Below are 27,290 nucleotides of genomic sequence, written 5' to 3'. Positions count from 1 at the left end.
TCTTGGAATATATTTTAAGACCACCCTGGGATTTGCGCTCTAGTAACGTGCCTCTACAGGCTTTCCATAAAATGTTACTATCGGTAGAAATCTTTATTCATAGGGATTTGTTTAACATCAGTTGTGGCTAGCAGGTCCAGCTCTCAACCACGTGTAAGTGCTCTTTGGGTTGCTTCCAGCGGGGCGGCGGTCAGCTCCCAGTTCTGTGTAGGAAAACCCCAGGCGTGAAACTTTTGGACAGCTTAAGTCATCCACACCCCCCCTCCTACCCCCCAAATCAGTTGGCTTCCCCTCAACTGGCTGAGAAGTCAAAAAGCGTGCTATTTTATAATAACGCAAATTACACTTTTCTAAAACAAGCCATAAAATAGACGCTAAAATCGATTGCTACCTGAAGGAAAGGGTTTGTGTCGCTGTATTAGGGTGAGCGGTAACGCGGGCGTTCTCAGCTACCAGGAAAATCCCAGCTGCCCCAGGATACATTAATTTAATTTGTTGCTAATGTTACATTTCATAGTTGGAATGAACGTTTTTCAACTTCTAATTCTTAGCCTGAAATTGTGAATTAACCCTTCCTTCTTCATTGTCGCTCTACTGAAACGACCAGGCTCCTCTTTATGTTGAGAGTATTTCATGACTCTTAACGCGCGTTTCCATTTACGATCAGTCAAATCTGTAGCTTTGGAGTAAACTCCCACCGCTTCACTGACCAGTTATTGTTGAAATACTTTCCCATCACTTCGCTAGCTAAATAGATAGGAATTTGGAATAATTCAAATACTAATAAATAAATAAATTAGATAGGAATTTGGAATAATTCAAATACTAATAAATAAATTAGACAATTGAGTTAACTCATGCAGAGCACTGATGCCTATTTATTGGCTTTTTAAAATGACAAGCTATACCTTACCCCACAGGATTACATCCAGCAATGATCTCTTCTGGTTTAGGTATTAAAGTTTTCCTTCCCCGTCATCACAAACTTACAACTTTTGACAAGACTTAGAATAACTACTGTGTGTGATTTAATCTTTTCACCTGTTGTTTTAGATAGGAAGTGCGTGTAATTTCACTACAACAACTAGGCCCAGCAATCGTTCACGCCTCTGCAGAGGTGGAAGAGTATTCCTGCTGACCCCGCTTTACCCCGATTCTGTGATCTTAATTCTCATCGGAAGTACAAACTTGGAGACGGGAGAAGATTCTTTAATAACTTGAGGGGGTAAAAAATGGGGGCTCGGCAAGGAGAGAGTTACAAGTTCCAACTAAAACCCTGCAAAACCATTACCTACCGCTCGGTGCGGCGGGCCGAGGGAGGAAGACGGCAGGGAGCGAGCCTTGCAGGCGGGGGATGGAGGCAGCCTCCAGCCGGGGCCCCCCTCGCCCGCCCGGGGGCCCTCGCCCGCCCGGGGGCCCTGCCTGAGGAGCGCCCTCGCCCGCCCGGGGGCCCTGCCTGAGGAGCGCCCTCGCCCGCCCGGGGGCCCTGCCTGAGGAGCGCCCTCGCCCGCCCGGGGGCCCTGCCTGAGGAGCGCTGGCGGCGGCCGAGGGCCTCGCCCGCCTCTTCCGCTCCACGGGCCGCCTCCAGGCGGAGCGGGAGCCTCCCCCGGGCCCCGGGACGTCCTTGCCGGCCGGGGAAGCGGGCGCCATGGAGGCGGCCGCCTCCTGCCTCCGCTGCGAGCCGGGGCCGCCGCCCGCCGCCGCGCAGGTACCGCCGGGGGCGGGGAGGGCGAGTGCGGGGCCCCCGAGCGGGGCGGAGGGCGGGCAGGAGGCGGGCAGCGCCGTTAGGGGAGGCGGGCAGCGCCTCTGCCCCGCCGAGCCCCGGGCGCGCTCGTTACGCCCCGTGTGCGAGGCGCAGGCTGCGGAGCCGGCCGGGCCCGGGCCCAGGGAGGCGGCGGCCGGGCTCCTTCTGCGGACCGAGAGGCGAGGCTGGAGGCCGTTGGCGGCGACTGAGGCGGCGGCGGACGGTGCCCGTGGCTGGGCGGTCTGCAACGGGTTTTTAACGTTGCTGCTTTGATCGTGCAATTCAGGTTGCACTCGGGCGCTACCCGACAGGAAAAATGAGTTGGAGATCTTTGCAGTGAAAACCTGACAGAGCACAAACAAGACTTTTCGTGGGAACGGCGAAGCTTATTAGGATACTTCTGATTTTTGGATAAAGAAACCAGTCCTGTGATTTTTTTTTTCAAACGCGATGCTTAAAAATAACATAAAGGAAGGCTTTGTAACGCGGACTAACCTGCTTTAATAACTTCTCCGACTTGTGTAAGCTTTAAAAACATTTAAAGAATGTGCTTACCTGCACAGAGCTGCAAGCTGCCAGACCGTGTGGGAACTGCAGCATCCCTCTCATTTCACAGAAAGTTAGGGAATGGGAGTAAACGTTTGTACACAAGAGACCCACGGACTTCTTTGAGAATGCTTGTGGAAATGGGAGGCAGAGAAGGTTGTGTTGTGGTTTTGTTTGTTTTCAAATAAAGGCTTTTTTAGAGCTGCGTAGTAATCAAGCAAAAATTGCACTTTACAACACAGTTGAAGCTTTTTTCTTTTGACAAGTCCTTTGATCATATTTCCTGGTATAAACATACGGATTACAGGGACAGACTTAGGAATTTTACATGCTTTAAACAGGACCCTTAGGATAGAAATTATTACGCAATAAGATTATTCCGTGTAACTCTTCATTAACATCTGTATACCGGTATCTCTATTTGCTATTACTGTATCATTCGTTAGACTTAATTGGGATAAAGCAGTATTAAGAACCTTGTTCCCCTTTCCTCTAAGAGAAAATGTCAAACATCTCTTCTAGGATGGTTTTGATCCGGATTCAAATACCGACAGAGAGCAGACCCTCTCTCTAAACGGAGACCCTGACAAGTGGATAGACTTTTCCAAAATGTGCGATTCAAATCAAGAATATTACTTGAAGCTGGAAGAGTTGAAGAACGCCCACTTGGAGACCATGGCAAAATTAGAAAGTATGTATCGGAATAAACTGTACTTAAAAGGAGTACAACCCTCGGACAAGAAAAAGGCTGCTTCTAATGTGTGTTGTAGGTAAGTTTGGTGGTACCTTTTATCTGACGATTCTCAAATGCTTTGCAGACATCTGTAAAACAGCAGGCGTTTTGGGGGCTGGGAAGTGTTACTTTCCCATTTCCTATAAGCAGATAATCTATCACAGAAAAGTTAGCTTTAATAATAAAAATGCTTATTCACCTTGCTAACGGACTGCGAGATTTGCAAGTGCGTGTGCAGCAGAGACCGGACAACCTGTTCAGTAGAGCACAGTGCCTTTCCTTAAGAAGTGCTGACTTGTTCACGATCAGCACTTACTTAAAACCATGATCTGGTGCGAGTACCTACTGTGCTTCTTTATTCCCTTCTTTCCCCGCCCCCCCTTCTTCCCCACAAGTGCTGTTAATTTTTTTTTTTTTCTAATGGTGGTATCTTAAAGAACTTAAAGAACTTTTTTTTCCCTTTTTTAAAGGCCAACTTGGGAAAAGAGCTCGTATCAGCCTCTAAATTTGCACAAATCCTTTTCAGACTCTGACTTAAGTGATCCCGTAGGCTCGAGTATATCTGATGGGTCTGACAGAGAAATAGCGTTTGAAGAAAATGGTAGCGAAACTGGATCATCTGCATTTGCTAAGGAACGGATTGAAAGAATGTGGGACGGCTTCTCTGTGGAAGACTACATCTCCCGCACCAAACACAGCTTGCCAGCCTTCAGAACGATACGGAAGAAACAGAAAGCCTGGTCACCAAAAGTTACTGTGCCCAAGCCTTTCCAGATGACTATTAGAGAAGCTAGGAAGAAAGAACAGAATGTCAAATCAAAGTCACAGATTGAAATGGAAAATAACTTATTGAAGCAGCAACTAGAGGAAGAAGCAGAGTGTCAGAAAAAATTCCGAGCCAATCCAGTGCCTGCTGCCGTCTTCCTTCCGCTCTACCGTGAAATCGTGCAACGAAACGAAGAACGCAGGAGGTCTGTGAAAGAGAGAAGCAAACTCAAGCTCTTGGCTTCTCAGAAGCCATTCAAATTCATTGAACGAGAGAAGCAAAGGAATGAAATTCGGAAAATGCAATTAAGGGACCTTTCTGCACCTGAGAAGAAAACAAAACTGTTCAAAGCAAAACCAGTTCCTAAATGTGTTTATAGTCCAGCTGTTAACAACAAGCTAAAGGAGGAAGAGCTCTACCGAGAAATCAGGATCCGAATGAGGGCTGAAGAGTTGCTACGTAATTCATCTGTACCCAACAGCAGACTGGCTTTAAAAGATACCAGTAAAAAGAAGAAACACAAGTGCATGGAACCAAAGGAAAGAGAACATAAACCCAAGATCAAATCAAAAGTTCCAGATTTTGAACTACTACACCAGAAATTTCAGAAACGGCTCCTGCAACAAAAACAAGTGAAACACCTCACAGTCTGTGAACCTTTCGATCTTCGTACTCCATATATTCCCTCAAACAAGGGGAAGATTTTGAAGGACATTCAAGAGGACGAAGAAAAGTTGAAAGAAACACGCTGGCCATATGCCTCTCCAAGACGTAAACCTCAAATGAGACATTCGAGTGCAAACGCACATCTCTCAGGATTTGGAGAATCTAAATCGCCAAAAATCACAGAATCCACAAGACGACGGCTACAGGCCATAAGGTGACTACTTTAGCGATGCTCTACATTTTCTATATGCTTTAAGAGTAGATTTCTTTTGTATTTCTACATACGTAGTCAATTCTTCCATGCGCTGAATTTAGGACTTAATACATTAATATAAGGGCTTCATTATAACAGAAAACTTAAAATATTTTAAATATAGGACTTAATTAGCGTTTATGATTGTTAAAGAAACATAGTGCATTTTTCTCAGAACACCCATAGAAACGGGACAAATGACTGCCGCTTCCCAGGAGATGCCTGAATCCCTCAATACGGCACATACCTCGTGTCCTCTTATGCCGACCCTGTTTTCACCCTGTTCTTCTCTTTTGAATCTCCTTTGCCAAAGCTCCCTTTGAAGTCTTGCTCTTGATTTAAAATGAATTCAGCCTTAGTTTATTTTTCCACCCAGGAATTCACTTGAGGAAAAGAGAAAGCTGGAAGAACAACAAAAAAGGAACAGAACAAAGCAGAAACAAAGAACGAAAAAACTCCAGAAAATTGTAACGACTCGGGCTGAGGCCAATGACCCACATCAGAGCCTAGCTCAGATGTCTAAATCCAAATTAAAAACATTCAGGTATTTTGTTGCTTTCCCCTGAATCCTGAACCTCTCACTCTACGTTGTATGTTAAACATACAACGTAAAAAATAGCATAGTCTAAGTTTAAATAATTATACATTTGATAAATTATACACTGTACAAGCAGCTAGTAAAAAAAAGTGGCCAAATTCAGTATTTCAAGTGGGAAATTGTTGCCTGTTCTAACGATTTTGATCTGTGTGTTCCACCTTATGGTATTTGTAGATTAGCCAACAGGAAACGTCTGTGTTTTCTCAGCTGACATATCAAGTAAAGAGGGAAAGTTTAAAAAAAATGGAAAAGGAAAAGGAACGGTGTAGTGAACATTTCACAATTCACTTCTTTGTCCCAGCAGGTCCCTGCTTAAGAGGGAAAATTAGAGCAGGAATATTATTTGAACGTAGCACATGTATCAGCAGCTGACCAGGAAGCTGCTGGTGCTTAGGAGGAATGGGAGCCAAAGTTACCTTTAGTAAAGATATAAATTCAAAGACTTTCTACAGGACTGAGAAAAGCAGTACACAGGGGAAAAACATCAGGGCCTTCTCCGTGTGCTGGAAACTAGCAGTCCAGATGGCTCCAGCTCTCTGCTGCTGATCTAACTCCAGAATTGCTGCTTGACCTTGTGTTTGTGGCTAATTTAACCATTTCTGCTTCCTGTTCTTTTTAATCCTAGGGAAAAAACAAAAAAAAGTCAGTCCTGTTTGAACAAGTCTTTAGTGAGGTTTATAATCTGTCTTGGCCTGGTGGCACTGCTCTGCCCCTGTTGCTTCATGTGTAGGCAGGATTCTTGGGCAGCGACTATGAATCCTAATTTCCAGTAACCAGGCAAATTGCCCGTAACTGACAGTAGTAGGGCAAAACGATACAAGGGTGAATGATCATGAGATACGCCTGATTACAAGATTCACAGCTTGGACTAGCAACTTTTAAATTACCATACTAAGCTTTAAGGTGTTTAGAACATGATCCAGGATAGAGATCTTTCTGAAGTGAGGGTGGAGGCTAGGGCTGTCTGTGGCCGAGTTGAAAGGTAACAAATAAGGTTTCCTCGTTCTCTTTCTGCTTTACGTGGGTCTCTTCTTTCTCTATAGCTAAAGGAGAAAACTGTGGATTTATTCTTAATAAACTCTGGGCTGTCATGAGCAAATGTGATAAAATACTGCAGCACCACCTGCAAGTCAATACTGCACATTGTTCCACCAGCAAACTTTATAATGGTGATTCACGATGTTGCTTCACTGTGACCAGAAAGAGAAAACATAGCAGAAACTGAAGCACACGTGTTCTCACATGCTGAAAGCATGGAGTGCAGCGGCTCAGCCGGGATGTGGTAGAAGCGGCATTGCAACAAACATTTTGCTTGGCCACGCGGGCGGTCAGGGACTATCCAGCGTGCATCTATGCCCGCCTGCCACCTCCCCCAAAGACAGCTGAAGCCAAAGCACACCTAGGAGGGAGCAGTGGTCTGGAAGAAGCAGGGCTTGCACAGGGTCCTGGAGAGCAGAGATGCAGGTCAAAGAGGGCAGCCCCTTCTGTTTTGTTAAGAGTCAGAGCTGAAGCGCAATTGCTTTTGCAACACGACCAGCAGATACGGTTAATAACAGGAGCTTCATAATGCAAGTGTCCTTGGGCAGATGATCTGCTGACTCTAGGACAGAAGCAGAAAACAATTTGCGTTACAGTAGCAAGGTGGAGAATTGAGACGGTAGGTGTGCTTACAGATTTGATTTGAGTTCTTTCAACAGCAGACTTCACATTACAGTATTTAGCTTAATCAGATTTCAGGAGTACTGTAAAACACTCATGCCCCGTTCTTGTCTGCACATAAAATTATGCTATTATAAAGCAAGATTACTTCCCTAGTGCTGATGCATTAAGGCTGGTACAAGTCCTTAACTTGATAATGCTTATTTCAGCATAGGCTGGGTAATAAGGTATATTAATGTAAGTGCTCTTCTAACAGATAATTAGGTTTGTAGAAAGCCGCCTGAGAGAGCAAGCAAGTAGCAACAATGAAGTTCCCTCCCTCAAAATGGTGAATAACTTGCCTTCATGCACAGCTATATCGCAGAAATTCAGGGGATGGTAAGGGAGAGAGGCAGGAGGAGACAGAAGTGTAAAATGCCCCCTAGCCCTCATAGTTGCCCTTAGGTGCCTGACTTCGTAATGCTAGAGCTGGCCCCGTACAGAGGCAACCTCACAAAGAGGCGTCTCTGTCACACACGGAGGATTACAACCCGGTGCTACGTGGATTACCTAGTGCTTGCTGTGATCCGGGATACCGTTTCAGTTGATGAATCAACAGTTTCATCATCCTGCTATATTGACTGGGCCCTTGACAAATCAACTGGGATAAAAGCGTACTAGGATCCAGCATGCGGCCAACCCCTCCTGCGAGACAGACTGGCAACATAGCAAGATTCTTATCATCAAACTTTACCTTGAAGTACCGATTTTTATTTGATGATATTCATTTCCTATGGTACATTCTGATTTTATCAGTCATTTCAAACCGTTTAATTTTGCTTAGAAAAACTAGGATATCTGTATGAAATCAGCATTTTAAAAAACCTAGGTATCCAAACTTAGAAAAACCTAAGCATCCAAAAAAACTTAAGAATCCAAACAGTCCCTAATTTAACCTCACTAGCCACGACCCCTTTGCGTATCCAAAGTGACTACTTCAGAGACAGTTTTGTTCAGTACTTACAGGCAAGCAATTGCTATGAAAATGAGACAATACACCTCAGACCCTGTAACCACCATAAAATAATTTACCTTTTATGTATCTTTAAGTAGGACAATATTTAGTTTGTTATGAGCAATTTAACTTTCAGCTCCTGTAGAAAATTACTTCTTGTATGATAAATTAATAATAATTTCTCTCGTACTCTGTTTCCCTTAGGAATTATGAGAAGCAGAGAATGCAAGAATATTTGCAAGAGTTGCAAGAAATGGAAGAAAGAGTAAATCAAAGGCCATTGCTTTTTGAAAGAGTCACTCAGGTTGTCTTGCTTCCGTATTGCTTCTTAATCTTATCTTCAAATACCGCATAAGGCATTTGTAGTCAGACGTTTCAAACACAGAAGATACTTGAAAAATACTTTTGAGAGCAGTATTTGTCCATTTTAATCTCTATTGCCCCATCTCCATATAAATATTACTAATTTTTGTGACTAAACATTCATGGCTGGCTTGCACAGGGAACCGAGATGGCTGTCCTCAACATGTTGTCCAATTCAGTTATAATGAGTAACTCAAAACACAACAAAAATTTACCGCAGAAATGTGGAAGGTTTAAGTTGGGAAAGAAGGGATAAGAAAATCTGAGTATTCTTAGTATCTACTTGAAAGCTCAGATGCAGTATTTTCATCTCTCTATTTCAGTATAACCCTGTGCTGGTAGCGTGGTCCCTGACCTGTTTCCAAACCCCAGAGAGGCAGCAAGTCATAGATCACCGGTTCCCCCGTCCCTTCTGTCTGCGCAGGTGTCCTGGTCTGCCATCGCTGCGGGGCAGGACCATCTGCGTAGATCGGAGGACAAGTCCTCCTCACTCAGACCTGGAGGAACAGAATTTACACCCTCGGTTTCAGAGGCAGAGATACACATCTATGTAATTTGTTAAACAGCACTGTAAGAAGGTGAATCAATACTACTTTTTCTAGGTCAGCAGGTCCCAGAGAGGGAAGACAGAGGAGGAGGAGGAGGAGGAGAGGGGATAAGGGAGAAGCCCTAGGAAGACTACATCTGATTTTCTACACGTCCACATCTTCCCCCTCCTCCCTCAGTAATTATATACAGAATATATAGCTCTTCGTTAGCCAGTGGGCACAGGGAGCAAAGCAGATTTAAACTACTACAGAAAAGGAAAATCTGGTGTAAGTTTTCAAGTGTTGTTTTGCCATTCTTGCCTGCACTGAGTAATCGTTCAACTTGTCAGATGCAACTAATGAGACAGAGTATTAATATAAATAAAAGTATCAAAAGACAGGCATTTAATGCATTTAGATAACATATAACAATTGTGGTTTTCCTACAGAAAAATGCCAGAATAGCTGCAGAAAAGCATTATACTAACAGATTGAGAGCACTGGGGGTATGCCCAGAGTTGGTTTCAAAGAAAGGACAAACAACTAAATTGCTACAATGCTCCAGTGCTGAAGATTTTAATAACTCCACTGATGCCAGAGAAAGGTAGAGATTACTGAAGGCTTTTTTTGTGCCACTACATACCTAGTAATTAGAAAGTAATTTTTGATGTGTAGGTGTGGGGGTTTTTTTTAATTATTTGTAGTATTTCCCAGGTAAATATTTGACTATGCAGTTAGCTTCACTAATGTTAGCATTAGTATGTATTTCTTATCGTTTTTCCTGAATTAACTATTATTTCATAAAACAGAGGAGACCCCTGGATATGTTACGTAACACACTTCAAAGAAAAATGAAGAAAAACATTTTTTTATTTGTTCCTTTCACCAAAAATTCTGGCAGGTTGCTAGTAAGTCACTTCCTTCTGCATTACCTTTACTGAAATTTTAAAATAAGCCTTATAAAAATACTTTTCAATATCCATTAGGTGTTATGATTTAAAAGGAAGCAGGAATAAAAAAATTGAAATATATAAGCAATACTTTTGAGTTACTTTCTAGCCTAAAAGGAGACTCTAGTGTCGCCCCTTCCTTTTTCCCTCCCCAGTTCCACGTCTACCAGGATTTGTCCTAGTACAAACGACCAGAACGTAGTTTAAAACCTACTGGAAAGCATCTTACCTGAAAATAAAATCACACGTGCAAATTGTCTTTTCAGAGTCATGAAGGATAAAATGAAAGAAAGGGAATCCTTTGAGGAAGCAGCTGACAGCAGGCCTTGGTCTGAGCAGTCCTGTGAGGAGGAGGAAGAGGAGGGAGAGAGGAGAAAAGGTGTCAAAACCTCCACCCGGGATGGCCAGTCCAGTGAGGATGAGGAAGAGGCAAGAGCCAGCCCTTACACTCATCAGCCTTGCCACGCAGAGGAGGCTGGGTCCAGTCCCCCCTCAGACCAGCACCATGAAGAGGAGGAGGAAGTAAAAGCAGTCCTGTCGCTTGGCCGTTCCCAGGAGGAGGACAGTGATCAGTCAAGATCCAGCTCTCGGTCTGACCAGTCCCATGAGCGTGAAGAGGAAGGTCAGTCTGACCCTGAAGCCGAGGGTGCCTTCAGATACGAGGATGAGGAATATGAAAATGATGATTCGGAAGAGAAACCCAGCGATGATGAAGCTGACTGAAAGGAAGGCAAACAGGATGGCCTGGGGCTCAGGAACCTATTTCATTGCTGGCAGCGAAATAGACACCAAAGAAAAACTTGGCACTTTGCTACTGATACAAAATTCTGTGAATTTAAACCTCTTTGCTTAACAGTCTTTCCAGCACAGAAATTTTGTCTATTTTCCAGTAAGGAAGATCAAGTTACTAATTTCCACCAAGAAAATAATTTACTTTTAATATTAATCTTCTTTATTCTAGTCTTCTGTAACATTAGCGCACCTCTGTGTAGAAAATGAACTGCAACCACTGTTTAATAATAACGACTTGCACGCTGCGTTGGTAAGTACTGAGGTCTTATGTCCAGCTGTTTCTACGTGCTGGCAAAACCAGATGAGATTTTGGAGTAGTCGTTTGCCATTATCAGTGCCTCCCAGTCTCAAATGCTTCAGTACTTCTGGGGTCTGGTTCTGCAACAGCTTCTAGGATGGCAATAAATAGACAAGGGTTTGTTGTGCAAGACCTCTGAGTGTTTTTAGCAGAGCAGCTGCTAGGAAGGCAGCTTGTTGTGCAGTTAGACAGTATGGCCAAATTAATCTGTTCAAGCCTTCCCTCCTCTTCCCACGAGGTTCATCTTTACCCACTTAAGTGAGCTGAATTGGCTCAGTGATGGGCCAGATGAGTGCGAGGGCCAGAAAAGATTACTGCTTTCAGAGGAAACAAGCTGTTATATCAATTCAACTACATTGTCCAACTAAAATATTAACGGTATTGCATTTGCTCTCCCTAGACGGGAAAAAATGCCTAGAATACACTGAGAGGAGCCACTTACACTTTCACAGAGATTTTTAACACTTACAGACAAGTAAGGTAGACAAGTAAGTCAGTAGAATAATATGTTATGCTGCAGATCTTGTGTTACAGACTGTCCAAGCCCCAAAACTGTTCTTTCAACTCCATGTTGTTTTGAAGAGCTCTTCCCACGATCATGTAAAATCATTCTTCAAAATAACAAATGCTGACATTAATCTTCAAATTTCTTTATTGAGACAGTAAACACACACTGTAAAGACAGAATCTTATTACATCAGATAAAAATGCAGCCCAGCAACTCTAGCTGCATGAAAGTATGGAAAGAAGTGCTCTAGTACCTTTTCTTACACACTTGCTACTCAGGACTTCAGCTTCTACACAACAAAGAATACAAATGGAAGGTTTTGGGTTTGTTTGTTTGTTTTTTTCTTCTTTGTATCCACAGCACTGTCTATTACTAACTTCCTTGCTAACCTGTCATATGCAACATTGCACATAATACCAGACCACAAACAAGCTTTGTCAGGACAGAGTATAATGCAGCATTGCACAGGTGCTCAAAACACATTCATTGAACAGTAAATGCATTTGTTAAAACTACCAGGTTTGCAAAAACATCTCTAATGACTATTTTTATTTTTTTTATTAAAAAATAAATTTTTTTAATTATTTTCTTCCACACTCCAGCAAGAGCACTACATCTGGTATGATTTCTTCCTCCTGACTTTGAGAAACTGTGTAACAATGTTTGGAAGATTTTTATCATTATTGCTTTTATTTATTTTTAAAGTGTGAGCATAACTAATATGAATTTGAAACTTACTTTTTACTTAAACTATCCATTGTATATATGTCATACATGAAAAAAAACATTCATTACTTCACAAGCAAAAACCACAGTTTACAATCTCCAGTTATACCTGACAACCCCCCAATACAAACTCGAGGTTGGTTTGCTTGTGCTTGTCAGTATTCTGTAATTCTGAAGAGCTGTACAGTATGTTATTGAATTCGTAGGCACATATTACTCATATTTGTCTCTTTAGTAAATCAGGTTTTTTGAAAGAAGGCAGAGCAGCTCTAAGTTATGGTTTTCTCAAAGATTATTTTGAAGAGGTTTCAAATCAGAAAAAAAATCTCGTTTTAAGATCTGATAGTACTCAACTAAGTGTTCTAAAAGAACATAAATATATAATAATTGTTGAACTACTAAGATAAAGACTAAAAGTATTACTAAAACTCCTTTGAACTGGAAGGAGGTAGCAAAAACAATGGGGGTTTTTTAGGTTTTAGAAGGAGTTGGGGACCTGTGTATAACTTAAATTGAGGTTTTCACTGAATTTTTACTATATTAACCTTAATAAGAACAGAATTAATGAACACAGATAAATGTGATATAACAAGGAAGAGTTAGTAAAGCTTTTGGAAGTTATGCCTCAACTTTTTTAGAATCTCTGAAAAAGTCAAGCAGAATCATGTGGACTGAGGGGATCCAGTTCCTATGGTTTGCCTAGATTTTCAACAAGCATTTGACAATTTGCTATCAAAGGATCTTAAAGAAACCAACCTTATTGTAGGAGAATAAAGGTCTTAATGAATTAGTAACCAATTAAAAGTTCAGGGAAGAAAAGGCCAACTTTCACAGTATAAATGCAGTTATTGGCAGACATTCAGAGAGATTCAAACTGTTCAGCATGCTCAGAAGGATCTGCAGTATCCATTCCAAAGAGTTTGCTGAGGCCACGGAGTTATTCAATGCTGTGAAAAAAATAAATCTGACTGCAAAGAACACGCCAAAGGATCTTAGGACACTGAATGATAGAAGAACAGATATCGTTCAGTTTTAATAAGTGCAAATAAATGCATTATAAAGCTAAAAAGTATTTCTAAACTACACAATACCATACCCTGAAAAAAAGCAATTCCATCTTGAATACTGCATGCAGTCCTGGTTGTCCCATCTTAAAAGGGATTTATTATGTAACTGGAAGAAGGCAACAAGAATGATCAAAGATAAAGAATGGTTTTCATATGACAAGAAGGTAGCTTGGTGTTCATACAACAATACATACTAGGATGCTTTAATTTGGAAAAAGATATGAGAGATTGAACTTTGAGATATTAAAGGAACCATTTCTGGAAACCACTTTGAGCAGCACACGTTTTCAAAGTGGAAGAATAATGAAATTTAAGTCAAAAAAACTGTTCAGAAATTGCATTACAAACAAGAAAGGGATAAGCATTCCAACAAGGAATTAAGGAGGAAAGAAGTACCAAAGAAAAATCACAGATGACAGAACAAAAAGGAGACAGGTCAGGATGAATTAAACCTCATGAAGCAAAGTGCAGCACTGAAATATTCTTCAAACAAAGAGTGAGGCATGTACACCACGCTGTCGTGAGGTGAACAATAGGCTGGCCTAAAAACCAAGTCATTCTTTGACCCTTTTTTTTTTTTTGGCAAGGAGGATGATTTTAAATGTAGACAAAACAGGAAGAAACTACTAGGATGACAGCACCAAAACGAAAATGACTATATTTAAAGAAAAAACCAATAACTTCAACATGAAAATCCAAATCCAGGTGAAAGACTTTGGTAAACTACCAAGATGCAGAGTAGTACCATAGAAAGGTAAATAGAATATGTAGTACTTCGTCAGAATTCAAAACATTTTGATGCAATTAACATGGAGGAAAAAAGTCATTTGATTCACAAAAGATGATAGAATAGAAGCATTTTAAGGTAAGAAGCTCGTTAAAGGAGAAATGATGATGAGTTATGCTTTCAGGGAAGCTACCTAGCAGGAGGGAGATGGATAGAAAAGTTTCTCACAGATTATTGAATATTCTGTCTGTAATATTTTAATTAACAGACACAGCACAAAAGTAGAAACATTCAAAAATTTGCAAAGAAAATGAGAAAGGTGTATCCGGAAAAAGGATTAAAAATACCACACGGGAAGAGGAGGATAGCTTTGCATGTAGACTGTAGTATTAAAGAATAATTTTGAAGTGCAAGAATAACATTTCTGTAATGGGAATTCATCACCTGAAGTCATAAGGAGAAAGACCCAGATGACCGGTTGAGCAACAGATACTGTACCACAAAATGCGATCATAAAAAAAGGTGATGGAATCAAAGGATGTGGCAGGCATAATATTTCCAGCAGGATTGGAAGAACGGTACTTTCAAGTCCACAATCCCTACAGATCCCATTCTGGGTTTATAAGCGATTCTCATGGTACTGAATGTGAGCAATAGCCTCAGTTGGAAATTCTGGACGAAGCTTTTCCCTCCCTGCCCCGCGTATCTGCTCCCATCTGCCACAGGTTCCCACTGAGCTAACCTGTAACCATATCCACCACGCTGGAGGAGGCTGGTGTTCCAGGCCGTCTGAAGGGTCGGCATTATCGCTTGGCTGCAACGCACTCGCTTGCGAGTGTATATCATTTGTAGGGGATATGCTCCCAGGAAAGGGATACAGATTCTGGAAGTTCAGTGCTCGCAGGCAGTGCAGTTGCTATGGAAAGGCTGTAATATCTGGTGAGCCAGAGTTTAGAGACATCAGAAATGGTATGTTTAGCAGTAGCAAATTCCACAGGAAAAGGAATATCACTGCCAAGTAAACCAAATAGAAGTACAAGACCCACAGAGAAATATAAACTACTTTAAGTTACAGCCAGATGCAGTGCCCCATGTGACTGTTCAGCACCCACCCCCATCTAACTTGCACTGAATACAGTCCTAAAATGTTAATATTGACAGGTTGTACATAAAGCCTATTTATATATATTTCTAACTCTATATATAACTATATATATATTTCTATGTTTTGAAGTAAGAAGCCAGAAGTTTTAGATACCATGCTTTTTCTGGTTGCAATGCAACATTGGGGTATTGTTCTCAGGGAAGGCAATCACAATTTTGAAAGCTAAAATAAAAGTGCCACCCAAACGCTTCCTCTAAAAACAAAGCGTCCAACTTTGAAAAACAGGCTCCAAAAGCACGATACGCAGCTGGACTCCAGCGAGGCTATGGGAGCAAGAAGAGTTGCTGCTGCGGATGGTTATACATCATCTTGAGCTTTGGGCAGACCACCACCCCTCTTCAGGTGGTGTTTCTATCTTTTGGTTTGCCTTCCAAATTTACCTGCATTTCTCAAACATTCTTTGTATATACGATACCGCTTCCTCTAGAAACCATCTTCTCATGTACATAATTACCATAGCATCAAGCAGGAGGTTACCTTCTCTTTTCCTTTGAGGAAAAAATTACATCATTAACCTTTTACAGCTGCTCCAAATGCAGAGAATAACAAAAGAGTTCGACTTCTTCAAGAAAATGTTTAAAGTCTAATCACTATTTTGAAATTATTTAATTATAGTCTCATTTAGAATCCTCAGGCTTCTGGAATGGCAGAAAGCAAAATATTTGCCTGAGCTTAGCAGATAATAGGCACTCTAAAGATCAAAATATATATTAAAAATTATTTCTAAAAGTATGTCTATACAGTTGCCTGCAAATTTAAGTCAAACATCAGTTTTGTATGCAGAATACATTTGACCAGGAATACTAACTAGTCCATTATTACAAGATACAGCAGCTGCATGCTTACAAACATTAACATGCAGATAAAATTAGAAACGGTTTGAAGTTTGTCCTCCTCACCCTTCAGTGGAATTTCAGTCTTACATCTCTGGTTGTATAGTATTTGATAATTACTTGGCTTCAGGAAGAAAAAAAAAAGCCCTTGCATACTCCAGCAAAACTCAAAATTGCTTCTTTCTTCAATAGGAATTTCAGATATTTGAGGAATGCCAGATCAGAACTGCGACTTACAATAGTATCAGAAAAATTCCCGTCCCTACCATATACTAAAAAACCTAGCAGTCAGATGGAGAAGCAGAGAAATCAGGGGTCACATGAGTAAGGCAAACAAGAAACAGATACAAGATACAAGAAAGCTGTAGGACCTGGTATACTGCGTTAGATATTAATTTTTTATTAAGGAATAACAGCATTAAGAGGCTTCCACTGTGCTAAGCGTGCACAAACAGAAATAAATCCCCAACTGTCTGATTGGGCATCTCTGCATACTTCAGAGGAAGTACCTCATGTTTACTTACGGAGTAAATCCTTTCATAGACAGCTGAGCACATAAAACAGCTCGCTTGTACCCAAAGAGCACAAGCTCTGTCCCCCCCATCCTTTCTTTTCCTCCACGTTTTTCAGACCCTTTCATAGAGTCAAATTAGTGAAATAGCCTAACCTCCCCCCCTCCTTTTGGCTAGGAGATGAAGGGGACAAGCAGGAATTCACCCTTCCAGCGCTGGCCAGTTATGATCAATGTCTGGCAGAACCGCATCCCAGGATTAGCCACGCAAGAAAATCCCCCACATGCTTAAGTGGCTGTAGTACAGAGAAGAGAGATGTTTACAGGCAAGAAATACTGTTATTTTCTGATAATTAAGATTGTAAATGAGACCACGTTTAATTTCATGAACACAAATGGTACCGTGGAAGCCAGTTGTCAGCAGGACTAAAAGCGAGCATATTTGCATTTGCGCAGCTCAAAACCTGCTACTAATAGTTAGGGCTTACTGACAATAAGCCGATTACTAACAATAGTTAGGCAGGTTAACAATAAGAAGGTTAGTAAGATTAAGCAGGTTACCAATTAACAATAAATAACCACACTACTAACACAGCTAGGGAATTCCAGTTGCCAGCATAATTAATTGCTACAAACCATCCCGTTACCACATTATTCAGATGATCACTCTGTTTTCAAACATAGCCTTCCACGCTTAGAGATGTACATGGTTCTCATGAAGGGCTTCTGTTAACTTGCTATACTTTTTCATGCACATTTCTTGCCATCCGACATTTTCTAAAATGGATAAAAGATACACAAGTTACACTTGTAATAAGTAGTAAAAGCAAACAAAGAAAAATCAGCTCTTACAGCTGTTAATGTGTATGTCTCATTCTGATTACGTTCTGCTCTGGGGAGCTCAGTCCAGTAACACCTTTATCCCTGAAGGTACTGGAATTGCCAAGGGCACCGTCACAGCTAGTCAAGCAGTGAGCTCTCGGATCCAATACTGAAGGGGCCACACAAACAGCTAGGTGTGAGTTAACACGTTCCTTGACGACGACCAATTTGGGGTTCTGAACTCAGAGTTTTCTAAGAAAAAAAGCAACTCCAGATATTATGCAGCAGAATCTCAGCACAAAGTGCTAAGGCTAGTCTGATGACACAAAGGGCCTGCTTATCAATGCCACTGCAAAATATCCATTATTAAGAAACGCCTATCAATGGGTTCATAAAGTTTATGATATTGCAAAACTCCGATACTGCCTGAGGCAGTCAGACCAGAAGCACGTGAATGTCAGAGCTGAGATACTAAGCAATTAAGACTTAAAATAAAAATCAGAAAATAAATCTGCAGAATTGCCCACTTTGAAGACCAGAAGGAACTATTACTTGCTGCAAAGCCCTCTCCATTTCACTTCCTCAGTAAGAATTTCCCATATCCCTTGCTTGTTAACTAGATTCATGGTTTATTCCCAGATGAAACCTTCCTTCTCCTCATACTCTGTTAATGCTCATTTCAGGCCTAGCAAGCCGAGGCTGAGTTTAACTCTCCTCGTGTAGCTGGCTGGGTACCTGTTCGCCTGCTCCAGCTTGTTTCTAACCCTGAGCATGCTACCCTTGTAGCACGCAGGCCCTCCTGTTCACACAGTTCCCTTTCCTCCCTTTCCCACTAAAAGGCAGCTCGAAGTTGCCCAGAAATAGCCTTCAGCTTCAAACCAGCCATGCAACTTCAGTCATGGGGCTGAGCAGCTTCTGAAAGGAGTAGCTAGACTTTCCTCATTGATCACAATAGCGAGAGCTATTGCATACACCCATTCCTCACTGGATAATTAAGTGCACGCATAAAATAATGACGCGGATTAAAACAGAAGCAGTCAAGTTGCACTGCTCCTTTCAGAAGCCAATAATTACCAAGCACATGCCATCAGGTTTGAGTCTGGGGAAGAATGAAGCTCTCTCAGGGATTGTACATGTTTCTGAACGCAGGCAACGATGCCTCTACCATTTGCGTACCTGCCCCAACATCCACTGGTCCCTGCTGGGAAGCTGGTAACCTGGTAAGCTCGCTGCGTTGTCATGAACGGCTGAGGCCAGGCTACACAAGGGAGACTCTCTCAAGGGCTTTCTGTAGCTCTTCCACCTTCTTCAGAAGCAAACTGTTCTCTGTGCTTATCTATCAAAATAGAGGTGCTAATACAGTGACACATTAAAGAAAACACTATCCACCAAGCTTGTTCTGTTTCTGAAGTTACTTACACAGCACAGGGATATTGCACAATTATGCCACTTTGCACTGGCTGGAGACACCGTTATTTCCCAGTGGGATTAGCTGGCGAATACCACAGTCATTGACACATTTAGCATTGGCGAGGCAGTAAATATACTGGGTAATATTCAACTGGGTATAGAGAGTAACTAGGAAAAAGTTGCTCAGTTTTATTCAACAGCTAGTTCTCTTTTGGACACCTCACAGACAGTACAATGCCAAAGTCTACCGTCTGCCCTCCTCAGCCTCATGCAGAGCCAGCAACTCTAAAATGCAGGCCAAACTCCATTTTAGGCCACACAGCTGAGCTTAGCTTGGTTTACGTGTGAGATGCACTCAGTTTAACGTGAAATGAAAAGAAAATCCAGCCTGGAAGATGTTTCTGTGAAATAATTCCCTGCATAACTCCTCTCTCCAGGACAGAGTTGCCACATCCCAAAGGAATTTCCATCCCCTGCTATGGCTGGCAGCTGAAGGGCAGGAAAGCCAAGTGGGGAATGTCCAGGTACACCGAGGGCCTTCCAGCAGGCAGCCTACAGAGCACTTTCCACACCGTTCTCACAAGGCCTGTGTCTTGACACAGAAAACTCCTACAATACCTGCAAAAAAGCTTTGAATTCCTCAGGCAGAAAACATTCTGGAAGGGCCAAGTGTTAGGAAAAAAGAGCCAAGTCTGTCTTCACGGCAATTAACCTGTAGGTGCGATTCCTAATGGTTTCTCAAAAGAGACGGCAAAACAATCCAAAGAAGCTGCACAGCAGAATTTTTCATCTACATTTGTAAATCACCTTGCAGGTAACAGTTTCCATGATGTGATAAGATGATTTTTTTTTTTTTACTAACACTTTTATCAAAACTTCAGTAAAATACGTTATCTAAGCAGCACAGAGATGCTGAAAATATGCTTCCCTTTTCTGCTGTGAGTTGTATTCCAACCTAACTCACCACCACGAGTGTCCCTTTCATACATGACCCGTTCAATACAGTCCTTCAGCTCTGCTATTTCCTTCAGGCAGGCATCCTGTAAAATAATGGAAATGATCATAACTTGATGAATTATTTGTTATTTGTGCATACATGCCTGTGGATACCATTCACTTCCCATAAATGAGAACAAAGGGCTAAGGCAGCAGGACACTTGATAAAGTACTTGTGAATTTATTTTTTTTTTTTTTAAACCAACCTGTGGTTTCACAAAAGAGTTTGAAATGAATTAAAAGTTTGCTTCAGGCGAAAGGGAGCAGTCCTTTTCCTCTCTCCTGGCCACTTACTATTGAACGGGGTCCAAGGCTTGTAAAGTCCAGATCGAAAAGTCCTTCTGAGCACCCAGTAAGCCTATTCAACTTGCTAAAATAATAGAAATAATCTCAGCAAAACACTCCGTGCCACAACAAAAGCCCTTTCCAGCCATTTTGGTGAGCATCAGTGCAAGCACAAGGGGAGGGAAGATCAGATGACTGCTAGTAAAGGCAGGGGAAGTAAACAACAATACAAGCTGTTAATTTGTCAGCCATAGCACACAAGGACATCCCAAGCGTGTGTTTCTTATTTTTTGTTTACTGCACAAAAATCACTTCTCAAATACGCTGAGGGATCGGACTATTGTTTTTCCCAGACTTCTGATATAAGCCTAGCACAGGCACTTTTTACAGTCATTTTGAAAATCCCACCTTGGGTGTTCATTCCAGACTTCTTCCTTATACATAGATCAGCTGGGAGGCGTGGGCCAAAATAGGATCTGTTGCTCACATAACTGTGCACACAGAAACAACTTTTTCACCAGCAACACTGTGTTGCTAGAAGACATATTTGGTTATAACTTTTGGTTTTGTGGTTGGTTTTGTTTGGGGTTTTTTTTGGTGTTTGTTTGTTTTTAACTAGAGTAGTGCAAAATGCAGTTTTGCCAGTAGCCACAGAAGGTACACAGTGCTATACCAGCATGCCCCGGAATTCCTCATCTGGATGCAGCCTTAGTACCCACAAAAGAGACTGAAGGGACAATATTTGTGTTTCTGCAACATCTACAGTACCTCATCTCATCTACAGTAGGACTGCAACCTGCTCACATTGTCCTGCCACAAAGCTTTGGATGAAGCAATTTTTGAGATGCAAGAAAGCAGTCCAGCCTCCCCTCTAGCACTGGTTAAAACCCTTGGAAATTTAGAGAAAAGGAGAAAACAACCCCTGCCCAAAACGCACCCTTGCTCCCCAGAAAGGTGGGGGAGAGGAGACAGAATGAGAGATCTTCTGTTTTCCCTCACTCCTCAATTCAGTTTAATCCTTTCAAATTTCTACAAATTCTCACTCAGTTTAGTTTCCTGATCTGTTTCCCTTGCCAGCCATGCTGCTTGTGCCATCGCAAGGGAGAAGTGAGAATAATTAGGAGGAAAAAAACCCACCTCTTTCAGCAGTAATACCAGCCTAATGTGTGCGTGGAAAGCCTCCCTGGAGACCAGGATGCTCTGCGGCCACAGGGGTCTGTTTGGGTCCACTGGCTGTACAGAAGAGCAGAACTGACTGCAAGAGAAACCCTGCCGATCATTCAACACCAAAAAAAACAAAACCATTGCCAAGGAAAGACTTTCTTTTAGCAATCAAAATCAATACCCTCAATTCTGATTTTCCAAAAAGAAAGTATCCTTTTTAAAAAAAGAATCCTAACAGAATAAATAGGAAAGCTACATTCCAAAGGATATAATTTTCCACATGGGAACTATGACAGTCTTAGGTTTTTGTTTTGTTTGGGTTTGGGTTTTTTTGGGGGGTGGGTGGGAGGGGACCGTGTGGGATTTTTTTAGAACTTCCTGCCGCCCAAGCTCTTTGGAGTCTGTATCCCAGACATTTTGCTGCAGAATATCTACACGTCTCCCAGTCACACAAAGAACAATCATAACAAGAAGTATTGTACTCTGTACTGTAAACACTGGTAGAATGAAATAGAAAGATTAAGGAAAAAATAATTAAAAATAGAACTCTCTTCTTTCCAAAGGAAATAACTTGATTTTTACCCCAGCGTCTTTTGTCATTGTTATAACAATGGTTCATTTCAGGCCATGTCTCACTGCACTTAGAATCAGGAAACCCTGATACAAACATACTACAGCAATTTGTGCTTTGCACTGTATGTCTGGGACAGCACCGTGGATTTCAAGGGACTTGCTAGAGGTTAACCCAGCTGTTTCAGGGATGTGTTTCCCTAGAGCACAGCTCTGACGATACCTGTAGCACTGGAGAGCTCTGCAGGTTATGAAAGTGAAGGTGACTTGTTGGAACATCTCAGCTCTCAAGATAAAGCCGTCCATTTTGCAATGGGGCAGGTTCAGCAACCAACTGCTCATCACGCCCGGATCCTAGCTTGATAAAAGAGGGATACGTGGCAGAAAAGCACTCAGCAGCACATTTCCAAGCACTCGTATTCCCAGCAAGACCCCTACCTTTGACTTTACAGGAACTGCAAGAATTCAGTTCTTAGGATTTAACTCGCTAGCGGAAGAAAATTATCCCGCTCCCCTTAGTCACAGAGCAGTGTTGTGACCTGCAAACTCACAGCCCTGGAGAACATGGAAGCGTTAAGATGTCTTAACTGCTTCCCCCAGTGTTTTGCCAGGAAGAATACATCTTCACTACCAACAACAACGTTGTGTGTCTCTCTACACCATAGCAAATACAAAGTTCACATTGAGGGTGTATGCTTCCTTCGCAACAGGAACGCGAAAAGATCACATTAGTTGTTTTTTCATTGTACAAAGCTAAAAAGCTGTTTCTCTCTCTGTTCATTACCAATGGACATCAAGGGAAACCCTGTGCCCCACGCAACTTCAGTGGTGCAAGACCTGCCCCCTCTTCTGTTTTCATCTCTCCTGAATACAGGAAAAAAAGCAACAAGCCACCTTTCTTTTATATAGTTCAAAAGTTACAACACTTCAGAGTAAGCATAGGAACTGGAAAGAAAACATCAACACATCCACATTTCCTCTGATAAGCACCTTTTCCAGAACCAAGATCCTTCCTTTTTCCCTTTCTTTGTCCTTTTGAGCTTGGACTTTAACTCTTCCATTTCAAAAACCAGCTTGCTGCACTTCATGTTGGTCCTCTGGGTTTGCTCCGCCTCTCCATCCTGAGTTCCTTCCAGACAGGCTCTTGAGTCCTCCGTTTTAATTAACAAGCTGCCCTGGGTAGGGGGAAAAGACAACATGCTCCTTGCTCATTTTGAACAGCAGCTTAAATGTTCTCTGCTCAGCCTCAAGAGTCTGTGCGCTTATTTGAAAAAGTGAGGTGGAAGGCCAGGTCCTGGTAAGAGAAGTAGGTGCTTTGACTGAAACAGGCACCAGGATTTCACACACATCTCCCTCAGGAGTCATTTTAAACAACGACAATAAATGTTATGGCTGGGCATTTTCCCAACAAGGAAGACACCAGAATCCTGGTCAGCTCTAGAAACTGGCTATATTAAAGCTGTGCATTATCTTGTCAACACGTACAACTCTTCTTTAGCAAGTCCAACAATATTAATGAAATCATGTATACGTTTCCCCATTCCTGGATCTGTCCAAGTCCAATGCTAATACATTCTGAAGGCGGCGGCTGTTGGCAGACACCGCATGCATCGTACCATAAGGCTGAGTGCTTCCCCTCTTTTCCAGCTGTGCAGAATACAAGAGAGCCCTATCTTTCTCCAGATACGCAGTAAAGTGTCATGCCCAGGGTCCTCTACATCTCTCAGCTGCAGGCCACTGGAGACTGTAGCTCTTCGCTAGCTCTCTTGCTCTCTCCCCGTTACGATTCCTTCCTAACTTCCCTATTCCCCAGCGCTGTAGGGGAATACTCTGGCCAAGAGGTATACTCATGCCCTGTATCACCTTAAAACTATGATGCTGGATCTTCCTGCTGTGGTGATTTAAAAGTATCTTCAAACCCCTGAATTCCTTTAAAATAAAAAAGTTGTAAGCCTCTGTTTAAAAACCCGAGACTGACTTTACACTTGCTCAAACCACTCCCTTAAGGAGCAACAGAAAGACTAGAGTTCACCTGAATTCCTCCCAGCTGCTTAAAGGCATTATCAGTTCTGGCAAATGCTTCCTAGCAAGGAGAGCCTGGAGTTCATTCTAGTGTGTGGGTCACCACAAAGACATAAAGCTCATCAGCTTTTGAACAAATTAAGTTTGTGCTCAGAGACAAAAATAACATTGGTGAATATCCAAGACAGACTGCCTTCATTCTCATAATGTATTTGGCCCGTGGAAAAAACAGAATATGGAGCGGCGTGCTATTTAAGTGAACAGATACCAGGGAACTTTTAAGATGATGAAAACAACTGGTTGTTTCAAAGCACCAACGTGCAGTGACTGTACACTGACAGCATTGTCAACAAAACAGTTTTCTTCAACCCCTCTATCAAAGATGTAAAGTTATATGTCAGAGTCACCTTATCAGGAGGTGCAGGATAGCAGATGCATTAGCAGAGGAAGGAATCAATTCAGTCAATAAAGGAATTGATACCTGTCTATAGTTAGAAAACGCCTTTTACAGAACAAGCTGTTCTTCTCAATCATTGAGAAATAAAAGAGTTTTATTGAGTTTCTAAATACACAGATACATGTATAATTAATATTGTCTAACTGCCAGACATTAAGAGTCTTAGGATTTTAAGTGTTCTCTTCTTTTGTTCTTTCCTTCTCAGGAGCGCATCTAACAGCTATGGGGAAAAGAACAGACATGTTAGAGAGTTATGAATTCCCTGTATAATGAGCAGGTGGCTGGTATGCAAAGCTTGAAGTAGCGAGTATAGAGATTACTCACCCACAGAATCTATTGAGCAGGAAAACAGGATTCAGTCTTCTCTTTCTGACCCGCTGGTGGGTGGCAGGACAGTGGCTTTCTGCCTTCTCCATCCATAAAGTGCAAATAATATTCATCCACATTCCTAATACTCAATGAGATTACTGGGCAGAAAGGCCTGGCACATGCGGAAGTACTCACTAGGACATTCTAGGAGAGAGACGGGGCGATTTTCATTGTCTCCCAGAAATCCAGCTTCTCCCTAGGGCAGGCAGTGAGGCAAGAATACACAAATTCCCAGGCAGGATTGTCAGCATCAGATCTCCCTGGCAGTGTTAGCAGAGTCTTACTGGGCTGGAAGACTGGCTGCCTTCAGAGCTCGGAGCAGTCTTTACGAGACAGGCCTTGAACACGCTGGCAGCACAGGCTCTCCTGCCAGAGCCTGTTCCATATTTGCAGGCCATCCACTGCACGGCAGTCTGCAGGCATGCTTCAGCAGCACTAAACTGGCCTTCAAGTTTTTGAAGCGTATAAAAGAGGTGAAACAAATCAAAGGGTACTTCTACATCACCATCTCAGTTTAGATGCAGGGTGCACTTGATGCAAATCTTCCAATTGTCCATGTCTTGCTCTGTCGTTCATATCACCAAGTAGTCACAAAACAAACACAAATGGGATTCCTTTTGGATCAAATCAACCAAAAGATGCATCCCAGCCACCACTGGGCAGCTGGTTCCAAGGACTAAAGAGCTAATCAAAAGTAAAAACCTTGGGAGTTCCCCTCTCTGGTTTGCCACAGCTGCTAATGGAGATGCAGGTAACGCCTCCAAGCACAGACCAAGGACACTGTGGAGGGCATCCAGCAGGTGGCAATCTGCTGATAGCAGTGCCAGCAAAGAGTGAGAGGGAGGTCCCACTTCTGGCAGAAAGCTCAAGGACAAGAATGTGGAAAGACGACAGCAGTGCAGAAAAAAATTGCTTGAGCTTTAAGAGTTATCTACTTCTTTTTCTCTTCTTGAGAAGTGCAAACAAAGCAGGCACCAACTAGGCAGAAAGACTGACTTGGTATTATGGATAAAATATTTTCTTTATGGTGTAAAAGCACACAATCATTCCACAGAGGAACATCTACTTTGCATTTCACCTATTCCTTGAAAAATGTTTTAAGATGGGTTTTACAGCATGACACAAGCTTGGTGATATTACTCCACGTAATCAGTTTCAGCAGCAGACCAAACAAATAATGAACTATGAGTTTGTTACCACTATCATCAAGAAGTGAAAACATTGACAAACAGCTGTGTGTAATTCTTTGAGAGTATCCATTAAGAAGCAAAACAAAATACCCAGACATAATCCATACTATCAATACCATAAGTTCTCATCCCTTCACCTTGTCTCAAAAATAATTTAAAAAGATGTGGTTGTCATAGACAGGAGCTAGACATAACTCCATATAGAAGGGATGAATAACTCCATATAGAACTGAATGTAGCCATTCCCTCCGTCATGAAACATGCTTTAATGTACACTGACAACAAGCACAGGAAATTAAAAAGAAAAGCACAATCCTCCGCAGCTGAAAGGCAGAAGACTTACCTTAGGAAAGCAGACCTCTTCATTCTCTTGGTTTGGAGGTGTCTCATTAGCATCCCTTCAGTTCAGCTTCCAGTTCCCCAATCCTTTTCTCCAAGGCCTCTTTGTCTCTGTTGGCCTGCAAAACGAATCTCTCATACTTGTTCTGGATCCTTCTGTCCTCTTTGCAGTTTGGACAGTCTGAACCTTGACGTTCTTCAGCTGTGGGTCCTTCTGAGGGGATCTTTGAAGTGGGCAACTAACTCGGATTTGTTTTCCAGTTTACTCTCTCTACTACTATCAAAACTTCTAAACGCTGAATTTTACAGATATTCATCTATGTAGTAAACCTGTTTTTCTAAAGACGCATTCACAGGTTAACAGAGAAAAAACAATAATCTTTTTTTTTTGCTTTTATATATAAGGAAACAGACTTGGAAGCTACATGGCTTCTGTGGTGTATAGATTCACAATCTATACACCAAATCCATAGCTTAATTGGAAACAAGTCAGGGGCAGAGTTTTTAAAGCATTTAGAAGGCTTGTAGTCTGCAATCCCCTATATGTTTTTGAAAACACCTCTCCCACTTTCCTAACCTTCCAGCAACATCTGAAGAAGTAGGTGCACCCAGAAGTAGGTGTGGGTGCAACTCATTTCAGCACGCCCTTGAAACGATCCCTGCACCGTTGCACTATGAGTATCCCTTCTGAATTCTGGAAAAAAATATGTAATTAAGTCTAATGGGGAAAAAAGTCCACAAGGCAGGGAGTGAATTCCCCCCTCTAGGCAACAAAAATGTTCAAATTTGCACTTAGAGCCACATAAGTGCAAATGCCCATGTAATGCAAAAGGCATTAGAGGACATGGCCAAAGGTCTCCTGAAACCAGCCTGCACAGAAAATAGAGTTCAAAGTACAGGCCTTCCTCTTTCCTTCTCCCTTCTCTGCCTGCTAGTCCCTCTATCAACTGTTCTCATTTCCAGAAAAATCAGCATCTTCCACATCAGATGACAGGTATAAAGGCAAAAAGCAAAAATAACTCAATATTTTTGAAGAGAAGATGAGGGAAACACTAGAATTTTTGTAATAGATGAAGATGGCCCATAGGATCAAAATATAATTAAGACGCACAAACAGAATTGAGTTAATTTTTTTTACACAGTCTTGTTCCTCATGAGTAACAAACAGCCTCAAATCTACCTTGATCTTATAAAGCTCTTATAAATTTCAGTTTGTACCGGTAAAAGTCATAAATAGCAG

At 42.0% G+C, this 27,290-nt stretch overlaps 1 protein-coding gene and 1 long non-coding RNA gene across 6 annotated transcripts; one reads left to right on the top strand and one right to left on the bottom strand.

Moving 5' to 3' along the window:
• The first annotated feature begins 1,513 nt into the window (after positions 1 to 1,513).
• Positions 1,514 to 11,996, top strand: FAM161A (FAM161 centrosomal protein A). Of its 4 annotated transcripts, none has more exons than XM_087774514.1 (7): positions 1,514 to 1,708; positions 2,813 to 3,060; positions 3,494 to 4,669; positions 5,085 to 5,252; positions 8,164 to 8,263; positions 9,299 to 9,453; positions 10,066 to 11,996. In XM_087774514.1, the coding sequence occupies exons 1-7, from the start codon at positions 1,649 to 1,651 to the stop codon at positions 10,520 to 10,522; spliced, it is 2,364 nt and encodes a 787-aa protein (XP_087630640.1). In that variant the 5' UTR covers positions 1,514 to 1,648; the 3' UTR covers positions 10,523 to 11,996. The 4 variants fall into 4 exon arrangements, with proteins under 4 accessions (XP_087630640.1, XP_087630642.1, XP_087630643.1 ...); XM_087774515.1 differs by lacking the exon at positions 1,514 to 1,708 and adding an exon at positions 1,755 to 2,446; XM_087774516.1 differs by lacking the exon at positions 5,085 to 5,252.
• A 147-nt stretch (positions 11,997 to 12,143) lies between these two features.
• LOC148053075 (uncharacterized) lies at positions 12,144 to 26,120 on the bottom strand. 2 transcript variants are annotated; one of them, XR_015708185.1, is made up of 5 exons: positions 26,055 to 26,120; positions 22,664 to 22,848; positions 21,897 to 22,027; positions 19,623 to 19,698; positions 12,144 to 18,584 (listed from the first exon to the last, which is right to left on the bottom strand). It is a non-coding gene; the product is annotated as an uncharacterized LOC148053075 (long non-coding RNA). The 2 variants fall into 2 exon arrangements; XR_015708186.1 differs by lacking the exons at positions 21,897 to 22,027; positions 22,664 to 22,848; positions 26,055 to 26,120 and adding an exon at positions 21,077 to 21,193.
• Between the last annotated feature and the right edge of the window lie 1,170 nt (positions 26,121 to 27,290).

This window comes from Nipponia nippon, unplaced genomic scaffold (genome assembly GCF_047370975.1).
Source record: "Nipponia nippon isolate SJK-2023a ecotype South Korea unplaced genomic scaffold, ASM4737097v1 scaffold_4, whole genome shotgun sequence".
Classification (NCBI taxonomy): Eukaryota; Metazoa; Chordata; class Aves; order Pelecaniformes; family Threskiornithidae; genus Nipponia; species Nipponia nippon.
This window is presented reverse-complemented; position numbering and strand designations above follow the sequence as displayed.